Below are 17,373 nucleotides of genomic sequence, written 5' to 3' on the forward strand. Positions count from 1 at the left end.
GGTAGGGAGGGACAGAAGGAGGGATAGATCCCATTCTTATGCTACAAGTTGGTCACTATCATATTTTCAGAAATAAAGGCAAAAAGAAGGGTTGACTCATAGTGTAATTACTATGTTTAGGGAAAATGATATTTTCAGGAACCACCTTCCTTACCCACCACAAATATACATACCTTTTTCTTTTTGTACCAGTTGATCCAGAGATTCCTTTAGCACTGAAGCCCTCATAGTGCTCATGGTACTGCAGTGGTCCAACATGGGGTAGGGGATGGCCAGTCCAGAGGCCCGATTGCGGTGCAAGAAGCGTAGAATCCCTGACGAGTGCACATCCAGGCCTTCCTTTGACTCTGCAAATATGTCTATGAAACCTAAGCAGACAAATACCCATTTTAGTAGTTGAGGAACCCACCACAATAGTTTCCATATCCCCTGCCTGGTGTTCTATCTGAATGGCTGAATTAAAAGCAACCATTAAAAATCTTCCTTGAGGGCCTTCCTTGGTGGCACAGGCAGTTGAACGCAGCGCTGTGAAACTGTCCACAGCCTCTGCAGCACTGGTTGGATCCCCGCCTGCCGGCAAGAATCCCACATGACGCGGCAGACCTCTCCTTTCTCGCCCGCTGGTCCCCTCAGCAGTGTGTTTCAGTCAGTCTGCCTATTCTGTTCCCCGCTCTGTCTCTGGTGAATCCTCTAACCTTCCCGCGCATCTGGCCTGTACCCGGGTTCTTGTATGCATGAATCAATAAATCTTTATAAAAAAAAAAAAATCACACACACACAAAAAAATCTTCCTTGATAGTTCCAGCTTTAATCATTTAAAAATCTAAACAAAATATTAGAGGAAACAAATCACTGGTAAGCTCAATTTAATATCTAGTTTTATTTTAGAGTAATAAAATTTTAGAAGACTTAGGATAATGATTACCTTTTTTCAATCCAATCTTTAAAAAATGTGAAAGCACTAAAATATTAACTAGAAGTTTTAAAAGAAGTCTTACATATAGAATATGGACAGGGAATAAAATTTATTGCATTAGAGAGTAGAGCATAACTGCTTTTACACTAAGCTACAAAACAATGATGCTAATATGATCACTACCCTTACCACAATTTCCAATGATACAATGACATTTTATAGTTTATAAGGCACTTCCAATTATCATTCTCATTCGGTCCTCACAATAAAGGGGGTTAGGGTGGAGACCAGGTAGGCACCAAAGGTACTTGTATCTACCCCTTTTTCCAACTAAGGAAAATGAGGTTTAATAAACCAAGACAACAAAAATGGGGGGCTGGGAACCCTCTCCTTCCACCACTCCAGTTCTCTCTCTCTAGCATGACTCCCCTGTCTGTCCAGCCCTCTGGCCACTGTTCAGGCTCTGGCTTCAACATCTCCCACTCATTACCTATTTAGATTAAATGGTCCCTTGGAGGCCTGTGGTCTGCCATTAACCTGAGAATCTTACAAAAACACAAAACAGACCACTGTCTACCCCCATTTAAAACTCCTTCATGGTTCCTCCTAAACTAGTAGGTGTCCACAACTTAGAGGCATGTGGGGTCCAGTGAAGAGAAGATATACATGAGTCATTCCTGGAGTGCAGATACATTTGTAGGTTTGATGGGATTTTTTTTCCTTTCTAATGAATCATAAAATATAGAACAAAAGTATACACATACTACAACTGTACCACTTGATGAACTTTCACAAACTGAATACAACCATGTAAGCAGCACCTAGAGGAAGACTCCAGATGTCCCAAGGGAAACTGTTGTTAAGTGTAATCCAAACAGACTAATTAGAACAGAATGAAACTCTGCATTAATTTTTAAGATAAACCATGAAGCTGAGGAGAAATTTTGTACGTGAAGCAAGTTATTTTGACTATACCACAACACAAACCTGGAGACACAGGTATGATTTCCAAAGACACAAAAGTCTATCACCCTTTGCCCTCTTTTAACAGTTTTTTTTCCCTATAGCAGACTCCCACAGTAATACCCAAACCTTGCATTTTGACACTGCTAATGCCACACTGATTTACTCAGAACCCATGTGAGAAAAGACTGATTCCTATAAAGGAATTTTTTTTTCATATGTTGAAACAAGCAACAAATTCTATTTCAGTAAAGGCGTTGTTGTCTCTCTTTTAAACACTAAACACCAAAAGGAACAAGTTTCAGACTGGGTTAGAAAGAAGGTCTAGGAAACTGTGAAATCCCACCACAGAGGCAGTCTCATTTCATGTTTATCATAAGACTATGACAAAAACCATTCTTTCAAGTTTGATGTTGATAGAAAATTTTGAGTAGAAAGGCCTAGATCATAACCCTGCCATGTAAGCTTCTTGGAATCTGAAGCCTGAGGTTTCTAAACCTCATCTCCCACTCTCTCTGCATCTGTTGGTGGAATCCCTGGTCTTTATACCTTTGCCCTCCGACCAAAAAGTCTCTTTGACGTGTCCAAAAAGAGACTTCTGTAACCATCCACATGCTGGTAATGCAAAAGTGAGAATAATAAGTAAATGTCCAGACATAAATTAAAAATTCAGGGGCCTCCCTGGAGGTGCAAGTGGTTAAGACGCAGCACTATGAAACTATCCAAAGCCACTGCAGCATGAGTTCGATCCCCAGCCTGGGAGGTGACCCACATGGCGCAGCAGACCTCTCCTGTCCTGCCTGCTGCTCCCCAGAGTATTTCAGTAGATCTGCCTGTTTTGCTCCCCACTCTCTCTGCTAAATCCTCTTACCCCTACCCCGCCCTACATCTCTGGTCTGCACCCCAGCTCTTGTATGCATAAATAAATAAATCTTAAAAAAAAAAAGACTCAAAGCATCATTTTAACTACCGTGAGAGTTGGAAAAAGTTAATATGTACAAGCTATATTGTTCTACTAAAGTCACACAATTAAAGACAATTTGAGAAAGAGTAGAATTAACTGTATGTTCTTGATTCAGATACAGAAACCATTCTTCCCTAGCTCAGTACATTCTCAGTAATAAGCCAGAGGTCAAAGGTAATCAGATTTATATTTATCTATCTATCAAATGCATTTTGCCTCCATTGCTGCCCTAGTGAGGCACTATATTAAGTATTTAGACACCAAGTGCACAGCAGCAAAAGTTCTTAAGAAAAATAAAATAAGATTGAAAGAATTTTTTTAAGATTTATTTTATTTATTTATGTATACAAGAGCTGGGGTGTAGGCCGGGGGGTGGGGCGGTTTGAGAGGAGTCACCAAAGACAGAGTGGGGAGCAGCCACAGGCAGACTGACTGAAATACGCTGCTGAGAGGTACAGTGGGTGAGACAGGAAAGGTAGGGCCCTGAAAGCATTTTTTTCCTTTTCAAACTCGGTTTTTTTCTTGCAGGAAAATAAAGGGTAATTTCATTATGATTCTGTCTTCTGTGTCCCCAAAAGAGACCATACAAAAACATCACCAAAGTTTTTCCACAATATTAAAGAACTGTTTCGTAAATACAAGCTATTTTACTTTTACTTAAATTTCAGACTGAGAGCTTTCCAAAAAACCCAAAAATACACTGACTTGCATGCATCAAAAAATGTGCTATTATGAGGACAGAGAAGAAATAAAAGGTCCCTGGCCTCATGGAGCTGACAGTATAAGAATAGACATTTAACAAACATTTAAATAAACACCTAATTACCATTATAACACTTTAAAAAAGAAATGCAACATGATAAGAAACATCCAATAGGGGCTTGGGAAGGCTTCTTGAGAGAGTGAAATAAAGACAGTCACTAGGGGGGCCTCTGAGCGCTGGGTTGCGAAGCTGCCGGCGGCCTATGCAGCGCCGGTTCGATCCCCTGCTGCTCCCCGGCCACCGGAGGAGGGTCCCACATGGTGAGCAGACCTCTCCTGCAGCCCGCTGCTCCCCTCAGCAGTGTACTTCGGTCCTTCTGCCTGCTCTGCTCCCCGCTCTGGTGAATTCTCTCACCCTCCCACGCTTCTGACTGTACCCAGTGTATGTATAAACAAAACAAACAAACAAATAAATAAATTAAAAAAAATGCCTCTATTAAAAAAAAAAATTAAAAAAAAAAAAAAAGACAGTCACTAGGGAAAGTAATCTCATGACTAAGGTTCACAAAAATGGTGAACCTTTTCAACCATCACTGTATTGGAAAACAAAAAAAAATGATTACACTGAACACTAAATTCAGATCATGTGCCTAATGAAGACTGTTGGAGAAGGCCATTAATTTCAAGGTGCCCATCAGCTTGCCTAATTACAACCTGTGGAACAGCAAAGCTTATTTTGGCTCTAAGAGCACTCTTAACACTCAGCATTCAGGTGACAGCCTTACCTGGAACAAGCGAACAAGCCTGCAGCTGTCTCATGATGTAGCTCAGCTCCCCCTGGAGATTAGCTCCACTGGAATTCTTGAGGGCTTCCAACATGTTCTCAGCATCAACTGTACCATCTCCCTCAGCATCAAATTGGGCAAAGGCCTATAAGATAATAGATGCAAGAACATCAGATCTATTCCAAATCTTGAAAATATTAGATAGACAGAAAATGTATATATTTCAATATTGAAAAATACATATTCTTACAATTCTCAAGAGAGCAATTTGTTGTTGCTCTGGGAAAAGTTTATATATATATGTGTGTGTGTGTGTGTGTGTATATATATATATATATATATATATACAATTTATATATATATATTTCAAAGAAGAAATAAATTCAGGACAGTAACTCACTGTGCTCTTCAGAATGTATGTATACAAGAATTACTACATGTATACACAATTTTATTATCTCTTTCAAGAACATAATGCCCTCTCCTGTCTTGCCTGCTGCTCCTCTTAGCAATGTATGTCAGTAAATCTGCCTGTTCTGCTCCCCACTCTGTCTCTGGTGAATCCTTTCACCCCCTCCCCTGCACCTCTGGCCTACACCCAAGTTCTTCTACAAAGACACAAAAGATGTAGCAATTCCACTCCTAGGTATCCACCAGAAGAATACGAAAACACCAATTCAGAGGGATATAAGCACTCCCATGTTCACTGCAGCACTACTTTACAATAGCCAAGTTAAGGAAACTACCTAAATGCACAAGGAAGATGAGGGATTAACATGTGGTATACATACACAATGGAATGCTAACAAAAGATTAAAAAAAGATTAAATCTTCCCATTCCAAAAACAAGGATGGAACTGCAGGGGATAGTGCTAAGTGAAATAAGTCAGAAGGAGAAAGACAAATATCACATGATTTCACCTATATGTGAAATACAGAGAAACAAAAGAAAGGGTAGTCAAAATCAAGCCAATAACAAACCTTAGAAATATGTGGGTAAAATTAAGGATACCCAAGGGCTAGGAAATCACCATCAATATGACTCCAGTTAATGTCCCAAAACTGAAAGGCATGAATTTTGAAATTGAAGAGGCTGTATACCCTCCCTACACAAGGATAAAAGCATATCACCATGAAATTTCATAATACTAAGAGGAATAATAATTTTCAACTTCCACAGAGAAGATAGTTTCCACATGAAAGTTCAAGAATCAGAATAGGACTGATTCAGCAGCTACAATGGAAACCATAAGGCAAGTGGAACAGTGCCTTCCACATTACGGGGAGACTCTAACCTAGAAGTCAAAAGCCAAAATATCACCAACTGCAAGAGAGTTTAACAGAGTCATTCTTATACATGTAAGGTTATCAAATAATGAACAACTTAATGCTCCCTTTTTTTTTTAAAGATTTATTTATTTTATGCATACAACAGCTGGAGTAAAGGCCAGAGGTGTGTGGGGGTGAGAGGATTCACCAGAGACAGAGCAGGGAACAGAACAGGCAGACTGACAAAATACACTGCTGAGGGAAGCAGCGGGCATGACAGGAGAGGTCTCCTGAACCATGTGGGACCCTCACAGGTCGGCCGGGATTGAACTGGTGCTGCAGAGGATGCAGACAGCTTCACAGCGAGGCGCTCAACTGCCTGCACCACCAGGGGAGGTCCAATGCTCCCTTATTAAAAAAGCTACTAAAGATGTGGCTACCAGAATGAATATGCCAAAAGAGAGAGAGATCCAGATCAAACCAAGAAAGAAAATAATACTTAGGACAATGAAGTTCCCAAGAAGATACCTGCAGAGCCAACCTATAGAATACCATGCACATACTGAAGCAATGAGAAAACTCTGGGAAACAGGGCCTCCCCGGTGGCGCAGCGGTTGAGCACTGGGTTACAAAGCTGCCCGCAGCCTCTGCAGCGCGGGTTAGATACCTGGCTGATGGGCGAGGGTCCCACATGGCGCGCAGACCTCTCCTGCCACCCACTGCTCCCCTCAGCAGTGCACTTCGGTCCTTCTGCCTGTTCTGCTCCCCAGTCTGGCTCTGGTGAATTCTCTCACCCTCCCAGCTTCTGACTGTAACCCGGTGCTTGCATAAATAAATAAATCTTAAAAAAAAGAAAAAAAAGGAAACTCTGGGAAACAGCTAAGAGAAGAAGAAAGCAATAGAACACACATGTTTGAACATAATGAATGTCTGTATTAGAAGAGATTTAACTGGCAGAGAATCTGGGGTTAAATTAAAGACAAAAAGACAAAAAAGTTAAGCAAAAAGTACCAATTCAATCATTAACTCCAGAGAATATAAAAAGGTGCTTAAGAAATATAATTATGGGGCCTCCCCGGTGGTGCAGCGGTTGAGCGCTGGGTTGCGAAGCTGCCCGCAGCCTCTGCAGTGCTGGTTCGATCCCCGGCTGCTCCCCGGCCACCGGAGGAGGGTCCCACATGGCGCGCAGACCTCTCCTGCCGCCCGCTGCTCCCCTCAGCAGTGTACTTCGGTCCTTCTGCCTGCTCTGCTCCCTGCTGTGGCTCTGGTGAATTCTTACCCTCCCACGCTTCTGACTGTACCCAGCGCTTGTATAAATAAATAAATAAATAAATCTTTAAAAAAAAAAAAAAAAAGAAATATAATTATGGCAATCATGAAATAATATATGGCTCAGCTATGTATATAATTTGCATAATCATAACAATGCAAGCATCAAGAGTAAGTTAAACCAAATCGAAATAAGTACAGAGAGATCAAGAGATGTGTAGGTCTGGGCAAGGATAGGAGGATGAAATAAAAGTCTCATCTACGGTGGGAATAAAATGAATAAAACTGGAAACTCATAAAGAAGCAATATAAAGATGTTATTTGTTGATATACAGGTAAGTACTAAAGAATCAGAGTTGAAAAGAAATTACTCTTGGGAAGTGAGACAGTAGGATAGAAGACCAGGTGACTATTGTTTCGTTAATATCTCGTGACTTACATAAAAATAAAAATGAAAAATATTAAAGTGTGTACACCGGAAGCATAGGATGGACTAGACAAGTAGTTCTAAATTTTTTTTTTAAGTAGTCGAATACTTCCTCCTTCTACATAAAATTTTCTACATACTGGATATATCAACCATAAAAGATTTCTGGAACAACTGAGTAAATTTGAATATCAACTGGTTATTTTTTTTTTTAACTAGGTTTTTTTTTAAAGATTTATTTATTTATTCATTCATTCATTCATTCATTCATTCATTCATTCATTCATTTATTTATTTATGCAAGCACTGGGTACAGTCAGAAGCGCGGGAGGGTGAGAGAATTCGCCAGAGCGGGGAGCAGAGCAGGCAGAAGGACCGAAGTACACTGCTGAGGGGAGCAGCGGGCGGCAGGAGAGGTCTACGCGCCATGTGGGACCCTCCTCCGGTGGCCTGGCCGGGAGCAGCCGGGGATGGAACCGGCACTGCAGAGGCTTTGGGCAGCTTCGCAACCCAGCGCTCAACCGCTGCGCCACCAGGGAGGCCCTCAACTGGTTATTAAACAAAAATGAATTGACAAGGAAAAATGAAGTTCATTCACTGAAAAAAGTAGGATACAAAGAGCATTTTTTTAAAGATTTATTTATTTATGCATACAAGAACTGAGGTACAGGCCAAAGGTGCTGGGGGGTGAGATGATTTACCAGAGACAGAGTGGGGAGCAGAACAGGCAGACTGACTGAAATACACTGCTGAGGGGAGCAGCGGGCAAGACAGGAGAGGTCTGCTGCACCATGTGGATATCTCCCTGGCTGGTTGGGGATTGAACTTGTGCTATAGAGGTTGCAAATAGCTTCACAGTGTTGTGCTTAACCCCTTGCGCCACCAGGGAGGTCCACTATACAAAGAATATTAAAGAATAATCCCATGTCAGTTCTGGGTAAAAGGCAAATATGACTTTCCACATTAGTACAAAAAAATGCATAAAAAAGACGTAAAAGAATATTAAGAGGCTAATAGTGTTAATATGATTATCTACCTATGTTGCTTTTGTAATAATAAAGAGGAAGTTTTAAATATTAAAAAAATTAAATAGTAATCCTAATGTAAAAGTGTCACCCTTGAGGTCCTACAGTGTAAATACTATACTATCAGATAATAGCTACTTAGCAACTTTTTCATAGTGCAACTTATTGAGAAAATAACATTTGTATCACTCAAGGTCTGAGAGGATTAGTACAAACGAAATCCATTCGTTTAAGGACGACATGGTTTGGGCAGCTCTGAGTTAATATTTAAGTCCTAGCTAAATTATAAGCACTGTACATGTTATCATTTATTCCTCCTGACAGTAACCATACTTACTATTAACTGCTCCATTTTATAGTTGTACAGAGAGGTCAGATAACTTGCCTAAGGATGCACAGCTAGTATCTAAATCCAAAGCTCCAAAGTTCATATTCTGGAGACCTCTTTTAGCTCCATCTCTCTATCTCTTACCTCCATTTGTAAAAGTTGCTCTCAGCACCTTCTGCCCATTTTAACTCAATACTAACCTTAAAACTAAGGCTTTCTCTAATAGCAAGGTAGCAGTCAAGTCTTACTTCCTCCCAAATTTCCGCACTGCAGGTGCCATCTGCATCTCGAGTGTTTCCACACAACTCTGCAGCTTCTGCTGACAAAAATTCTATGTATGCAAGGCTATAATAAAGTCAATGACATTTTGCTATTTTTTTAAAGATTCATTTTTTTTTAATGCATACAAGAACTGGGGTACATGTCAGAGGTGTGGGGGGGGGTGAGAGGATTCACCAGAGACAGAGTGGGGAACAAAACAGGCAGATTGATCGAAGTACACTGCTGAGAGGAGCAGCAGGCGAGACTGGAGAGGTCTGCTGCGCCATGTGGGTAGCTCCCTGGCTGGGGATTGAACTTGTGCTGCAGTGGCTGGGGATAGCTTCATAGGTTGCGTCATAACCCCTTGCGCCACCAGAGAGGCCCCATTTTTGCTATTTTTAAACACTGTTAATCTATCAATAGTTAATGAATGAATACAATAATTTTCAAACAAAGACCTTTTTTGGAGAAGTGTTGCTGACAGTTTTCCCAAGTAAATATGTAACTTCCTAACACTCAGAAGTTTTCCTTGAAAAAAAAGGCTTTAAAATCTAACAATCAACATCGTTTTTTTTTTTCTCAAGACTTCACAGAACCCAATTTACTTGTTCATGGAATCTTTGGATCCTCACTTATTCGGTGTGCAAATATATGTTAAGCAGTCATGACACACCTAACCCTTTGCTTGGCTTGTGGATATTAAGATGAACAGGGCAGATCCCTTGCCTCAATAACCTAAGAGCCTAAAAGATCTGTAAACAACCAGATCTGATGGGTGTAATAATTGTGATAGTTAGAACAGAAGTAACAATATAGTAACTATGATGGCTAATATTTTGAGCATTTACCCTGTACCAGGCAGAGTTCTAAGCCCTTCACCTGAATCAACTCATAAACTTACAACAACCCTAAAGGTAGATAGTACACTTTTTATGGTGAGTGACAGAGTTTAAGCATTTTGTTCAAGCATCATTAGTGCTGGTAAATGAAGGAGCTTGGGTTTGAATTTTGGTATTATTTGGGACCCTACACTATCAAGCACCCTGCCATGAGATAACAGACACTTCTAGAAGCCAGTAGCCCAGGGGGAGGAGGGGTGTTTAGGAAAAACCGCCCTGAGAAAACCACCCTTGAACTGAGCTTTAATGACTAACTAGGAGCTCACAAGTATATGAAGAAGGGGAGGTCATCCTGGGTAGAAGAGACAGAGCATGGCAGAGTGTGAGAACTATAACCTGCTTGGTGTGGTGGAAGGGAGGCAGGGTGGGAAATGAAGAGATAGACAGAGGTCAGAATAGAGACTGCCAGGCCAAGAAGGCTGAGACGCTCAGATCTTACTATATGGGTGCCAAGGGCCACTGGAAAATATTAGAGGTGGAGAGGGCTCATCACCCCACTGGAATGGACCTACATGTCTTAAAGTACACACCCATGTACTTCTTGAACCCCTTCTTCTCCAGCATCTCTGTGACATACATTGGTGATAGCAAGCCCATGTATTCTGGCCAGTTCTGACAGCAATATCTTTCCTCTTGATGATGAACGGAAACCTGCTCCCCTGAAGTTACTGCCTGTGAGGCATTCAGAAGCCATTTGCACCCTCTGGTGCAGATCACTGGAAACAGCGATCAGGTCTTCTGAGTTTCCCCAAACTCTCCATTCCTTCCATCAGTTCTCTGTCTGGTATAGTTTCAGCCTCATTCCCATCCAGCTTGTCCCTCTGGGTCCCCTCTAGTTTGACAATAAACTTCAGAGCAGGCTTCTCAAGTTTTATTGGGTGATCCACTCTAAGAAATATATTATGTATCCTAAACGTAATTCAAATAAAGTGAAATAATGTAATGCATTCTGTTATCATTGTGCTCTGATTTTTTTTTTTTTTTTTTTTTTTTTTTTTGTGGGACCCTCGCCCGCAGCCGGGGAACAAACTGGCGCTGCAGAGGCTGCGGGCACCAGGGGAGGCCCCTCTGATATTTTCTATTCCATTTTATTGTTTCATTATTTAATACCTACTTTAAAAAGTTTGAACTCACTGCCTTGGAATGTGGTGGCCAAAATTCAACTCAAGACTCTACATCTAGTCTAAAAATGCAAAGTAAAGCAAGTCTACCTTCGCCTCTCTAAAAACAGAGCAACACCCCTTATTTCCATAAAGCCAACACCTACCTCTCTGCAGATGAGTGTACTCTCCCTCTTCTTCTCCTGACTCATATCTGGGTACAGCCTTTTCTGCTGCATGCTCTGCCTTCCACATGGTAACTATTCTGGCAGCATCCTAGTACAGGCACTGCACTAGATGGTGTGAGAGATTAAAAGTCCAATAATCAAACTGAAGGAGGAAATCAGGATTAGAGGGTGGTGCCGGACTCATTGCTTATTCTGTGAGACCTGGCACAATATTCCTGGCCTCTCTAAGTCTCCAATTCTCTTCCCAGCCAACCTTTCTTCATAACTTGTTGTGAGGATCCAAAGGTTTCATGAACAAGACTATACCTGGTAAAATTTAATATTTAAAAAAAAAAAAAAAAAAAAGACTATACCTGGTAAACTACAAAGAACTTAAAACCGTTATTACAATCTAGTTACAAGCTGATATTGACCCACCCTGTAGACAAGACACAGAAAAGCCCACTGAGTGACTGAAGATTTCCAGCCATTTGCGCTGGCCCGAGGACAGCTTAAGGTAAGACTCAGGCCATTCCTGCTCAAGTTCCTTAACCAGGAACTGGCATGCAATCTGTGGTCCATATATGAGAATGTGCCAAATTTATCACAGATCTATGGGAGCCCAGACTTGTGGGAGCACACTAGCAGAATACAATACAGCAGGCCTGCTATATGAAGGCTGCACACCATGGTTCAACTTGGAAGAAACATGTTCCAGAAATCAAAGATCTGGATCTGGTTCTGCTGCTTGTTAGCTGGGTGGGTCATCTGTCCATTTAAGGCCTTAGTTTACTCATGTGTAAAACTCACATTCCATGAGTAAGATAAGTACTAAAAGGGTTGTCAGGCAGAAGTAGGCATAAACAATCCAAGCGCAAGAGCTAGAACAACAGAGAAAAAGAATACCACTAAAAGCAACATTTGCTGAGCATGAAATGCATGCCTGGCACTGTTCTAGTGCCTTAAATTTACTGAATCCTCATATGCACTATATAAGGCAGATGTCAATACTATTCTCATGTTAAAGATAAGGTAAATGAGACACTATGTGGCCACATAAGTCAACCAAGGGCACACAGCCTTAGGATGGTAGAACCAGGATATGCCCCAAAGCAAGCTGGCTCCAGGGCTCAATTCTCAAGTTCAATAAAGAGCAGTGGAATGGATAGATAGATAAAGCAGCAAATATGCTGGTATGACTAACATGCTGATATCGCTAACTATCCATCTGTCCAGTATGTTTCAGAAGGAACTACTTTATGAGGGAAGGGAAGAAGGCAGGTTGCATGCCATGGTTACTAAGGTCTCAACCAACTCAGGTGCCACAAGAGTACATTCCCAAACTTGCCATGTTCTTTCTCACCTCAACATATTTGGACACATGGTGCCTTTCAACTAGAATATCCTTCCTCTGCCAGGCAAATTCTTGATTCTTGTCGTCTCTCAAGTTTTGGTTTGGTGAAGCCTTTCCCAAACTCTCTGCTCAATTAAATGCCCTATGTGGTCTTGGAACATAGGGAGGGCTTAGGATAGAGAAAAAGGTTGAAGTGGGGAGAAAAGGAGCACATGCATGGTGCTGCTAGTTAAAGAACATTGGGAATAAGAGTAGAGAGGTACAAAGACTAAATGTTAGACTAACATTAGATTTTGAAAGCAGCAGGGAGCCACTGAAGTTTTCTAAAGCAAGACAGTACCATGATGACATGGCATTTTGGAAATCAGGGAAAGGCAAAACAGAGCTATGACCTTTCCTCCCATAGCTGTCCTGGATCAGGACTTTCTCCAAAGGAAGCCAGTAATATCTTTATTTCCTTATAACAGGGTGGTCCCCAGGAAAAGGGGAGGTTCCAGGTTCCCTGGCCCACCCAAAGGAGGGTGGGGATGAGCAGGGAGAAGAAGCTGGAGACTCCAGAAGAAAGGAAGCAGGATGGAGAGCAAGAAGCAGATCTGGAGGAGGCACATGGAGCAGAGAAACATGTGAAGAAACTGTGCTTGCTTCTTGGTCCTGGACTGGCTAAAACAGATGTGGGTGAGAGACCCGTGGGGAGATTAAGAATGGCAGCTTTTATCTTGATTTTGATTCTGTCCTTTCCTACCAGACTTGTCTGGCTGTTTAAATCTTTAAAAAAAAAATTATAAAGGGGTAGCCTCCCCGGCGGTGCAGCAGGTTGAGCACAGCACTGTGAATCTCTCTGAAGCCTCTGCAGTGTGGATTCGATTCCCGGCCAGCCAGGGAGATTCCTACATGGCGCGGCAGACCTCTCCTGTTGCACCCACTGCTCCCCTCAGCAGTGCTTTCGATTCATCTGTCTGTTCTGCTCCCCACTCTGTCTCTGGTGAATCCTCTCACCCTCCCGTGTCTCTGGCCTGTACCCCAGCTATTGTATAAATAAAAAATAAATTTAAATATATATATATATAAGGAGGCCTCCCTGGTGGCACAAGGGGTTAAGACGCAACCTATGAAGCTATCTGCAGCCACTGCAGCACAAGTTCAATCCCCAGCTGGACAGGAGCAACCCACATGGTGCAGCAGACCTCTCCTGTCTCGCCCACTGCTCCCCTCAGCAGTGTACTTCAGTCAATCTGCCTGTTCTGTTCCCCACTCTGTCTCTGATGAATCCTCTCACCCCCCACACCTCTGGCCTATACCCCAGTTCTTGTATGCATAAATAAATAAATCTTTTTAAAAATTATAATAAAGTTCCTTTCCATTAAAGGTCTGATGTGTTTTGTCTTGATACAGTGGATGGCAGAACCTATTTAGAGCAGGCAGGTTTGGGGCTCTGGGGTGCCACTCTCCCTGCCCTGTAACATTCTCAATAGCAAAGCACACATGTCAAAACATCCTCCAGTTCACCCAGGACCTTTCTCTTCCTCATTGCCTCATTACCATCAAGGGCCATCACACACTTCAAATTTCTGGTGTGTAACAGCAGTGCAGGCAGGTGGTTGGGGGTGGGGGGTAGGGGGGAGGGCCCTCACAGCTGTAGAACAAGACCAGACAGTTTGCTCTAAGGGCCCAATGACCTGCACAAAACAGGAAACAAGGGCCACTATGGAGAAGTCATCTGAATCATGCCACAAAGCAGGCTTGGTCCTGACCAAGTGACAATGCCAAGGCAGGGAACACTGAAGAATTGAGAGAAATGAGGTCCCCACTCAGGACAAAGCAGACATGCCACTGGCTAAGGCACAAGGCTCGTGCAGGGAGAGATGAGATTAGACAGGAGAGAGATCAGACAATGGGCTCCAACCCATTCAAAGAAACATTCATTTTGATCTCTCAGGCACTGGGGAGACCCTGTGGGATGCAACTGAGGTTAAACAATGTTTGTGGCCTGCTTTATCTTTGTGGTACATACCCACATTTCTCACATTCTGTCTTGAAAAGGAAGAGAATTTTATCTGCACAGTTCTAATTGCATAGATCTTGGGTTCAAAGCCATTCCAAATTATTAATATTTTTGACATGGGGCCTCCCTGGTGGCACAGGTGGTTGAGTGCCACACTATGAAGCTGTCTGCAGGCTCTGCAGCGTGGGTTCAATCCCAGCCGGCCAGGAGAAACCCAATGGTGCAGCAGACCTCTCCTGTCTCGCTCGCTGCTCCCCTCAGGGGTGTATTTCAGTCAGTCTGTCTATTCTGTTCCCCACTCTGTCTCTGGTGAATCCTCTCACCCTCCCGCACATCTGGCCTGTACCCCGGTTCTTGTATAAATAAATAAATAAATCTTAAAAAAATATATTTTTGACATGATAATGCCAAGATGGTATTTTTCTCCAAATTTCTTCTAAACTCAACGGTGACTAAGAGTCTTTTTAAGTTTTCACTAGAACTATATTTAACTGTTTCCACCAACGTCAAGAAATATCTTATTAAAGGTTATAGATTGAACATAAAATACAAGGTTGGAGAATGAGGGCTGTACATTATTCAATATGTTAAATCAATCTTAGGACACTACAAGGGGAAACAATTGCTAAGCACTGGCGAGGAGCCAGGACTGTATTAAGACAATGAATAAGTGAACAAAGATGGCCCTTTCCTCAGAGCTTGCAACTCAATGAATTTTACAAAGCAGGTTCCAAAATTAACATGGCAAATTACTAAACCAAAACCTATCATAGGAAATTCTCACCTTAAAGTCTTCTGTTATAATCCTGTGTTCAACCCTCTTTCTGCCCTGAGTCTACATGCTTTTCTAAAAGCACACCATCTTAAGAGCACAAATAGCTAATCTCTAATCTGATTTCAAACAAGAATTTAATTTTAACTCTAGTCCTCTTCTACACAGGATTTGATTAAATATTGCTCTCTGTGATCAAACCAAAGTCCTTCTCCCTGGACCACACCTATTATGAAAAAAGGTGTGTTTGTACTATAAAACAATAATGTTTCAGACTTTGGTCCATGATACAACTCCAAGACTTTTAAGATATCACCACAAGTAATGTCACAGGTATATGAGGTAAGGTAGCTAAGTGGACATGAATGGCAATGCAAATCAGGAGCTTAAAGAACAAATGTGAAACTTGGACACTCTTAGCACTAAATAATAAGTAATGTACACTAATGATAGTAACCTACTCTACCATGCTTATTCTCAAAAAAAATGAATGGAAAAATAACTCATCATTTTAGATGCTACTATAAAGACATTTTATTATTATTGCACAAAATTCTTAAACCTGTATTAAAATATCACAACACATTTTCACAAGTGTATATGCAGACCTGAGACACAAAGATAGACTTACTCAGGTCCCAAGATAGTCTTATTTTTATTACTAATTTAATTACCCTTTATTGCCTATAGGCAGGACAACCACTGTAAGATTATCCCAATCCAGTTTTTAAACCTTGGCTAAGCCTTCACTTGTACCAACCCAAGTCCCAACTTCCCCAGCCCCAAATCTAATAAACATAAATAGGTTTATTTATTTATTTATTTATTTATTTTGTTTATTTATACAAGCACTGGATACAGTCAGAAGTACAGGAGGGTGAGCGAATTCACCAAAGCCAGAGCGGGGAACAGAACAGGCAGAGTGATGAAGTACACTGCTGAGGGGAGCAGCGGGCAGCAGGAGAGGTCTACGCGCCATGTGGGACCCTCGCCCAGCGGCCAGGGATCGAACCAGCGCTGCAGAGGCTGCGGGCAGCTTTGCAACCCAGTGCTCAACCACTGCGCCACCAGGGAGGTCCTAAATGTAAATAGGTTTAAAGGAGACTGCATGGTCCTTTTCTCCAAGTGGGATACAAAGGGAAAAATTAAAGAATTACATATTCTTGAGACTAAAGAACAATCACCAGCTCCTTACAGGAAAAAGGGTGCAGAATCTGGAGTCAGAGACCCACATTTGAGTGTTAGTATCAAAACTTAATTTCCAATCTAGCTTGAGTCCTGAATCCTGCAGAGTCCACAGCTTCCTCTTCTGTTTGTGACTGTCACATACCAGCCACACATGGCTGGCCTAAGTAGTCAGACACCATATTTTTGAACACCTTATAGAGAGTGAGGTAAGATTATTTTATAGGATGTGAAAGACTTTCAAGCACACCATGTGAGTGCTGTGTGTGGATACTTAATAAGTTGTGACAGTTCTAGATGTTCTAGGGATTTTTATAAAAATAAAATAAGAACTGACATTTTATAAATCACCAGTTCTTACTGTAGTGCATATGACTCTCTAACATTTATTTTGCTACATATGTGATTACTGATTTTGTGTTTTATAATAGGCAGGTACCACTATTCACAGCTTTATCGTCCCATATATTTTTTCAGTTATAGAGGTTGAATAGCCTCTGGATTTAACTCTGCTAGATAGTCCACGGGCCACCCCTAAGGGATTTAAGTTCCTACTGAGCACAACTGTACATTCTCAGTCATTGGAAAGAAAAAAAAAAATCCATATCGAAGTAACAGGACAGAATTGGCTATTTTCTCATAAAACCCAATGTGCAAACAGATGATGACTCCATAGCTCATGAAGTCTTCTCTAAGCTTCAGACTCATATACCCAGCCGTCTGAGAGATAGCTCCACTTAGTTGTCTCATGGACACCTTAAACCCAACATGGCCAAAATCAACTCATCTCCTCTCTCCAGAACTTCCCTTCCCAAAGATGTTTCCTTTCTCAATAAACGGCACTGTCATCTCTCCAATTGCTCAAGTCAGTAATGTCAAAATCATCCTTGACTCCTTTCTCCTTCTAATCCTCTACCCACATCTAAACCTCAAGAACTGCTTACTCTACTTCCTAAAAAGCTCTCAAAATTATCCACTTTGTGCC

General features: G+C 41.6%; 1 protein-coding gene across 3 annotated transcripts in view; it reads right to left on the reverse strand.

The window, feature by feature from the left end:
• Window positions 1-17,373, reverse strand: part of ZZEF1 (zinc finger ZZ-type and EF-hand domain containing 1) — a 111,270-nt gene that overhangs the window by 90,139 nt on the left and 3,758 nt on the right. For all 3 annotated transcript variants that reach the window (XM_037494384.2, XM_037494386.2, XM_037494385.2), the window contains exons 2-3: window positions 4,331-4,475; window positions 174-368 (exon numbers count right to left, since the gene is read on the reverse strand). In XM_037494384.2, the coding sequence (XP_037350281.1) occupies window positions 174-368; window positions 4,331-4,475 (340 nt within the window). The remainder of the gene's footprint in view (window positions 1-173; window positions 369-4,330; window positions 4,476-17,373) is intronic.

Source organism: Talpa occidentalis, unplaced genomic scaffold (assembly GCF_014898055.3).
Source record: "Talpa occidentalis isolate TD23 unplaced genomic scaffold, MPIMG_talOcc4v2.1 talOcc4.7, whole genome shotgun sequence".
NCBI classification, from domain to species: domain Eukaryota; kingdom Metazoa; phylum Chordata; class Mammalia; order Eulipotyphla; family Talpidae; genus Talpa; species Talpa occidentalis.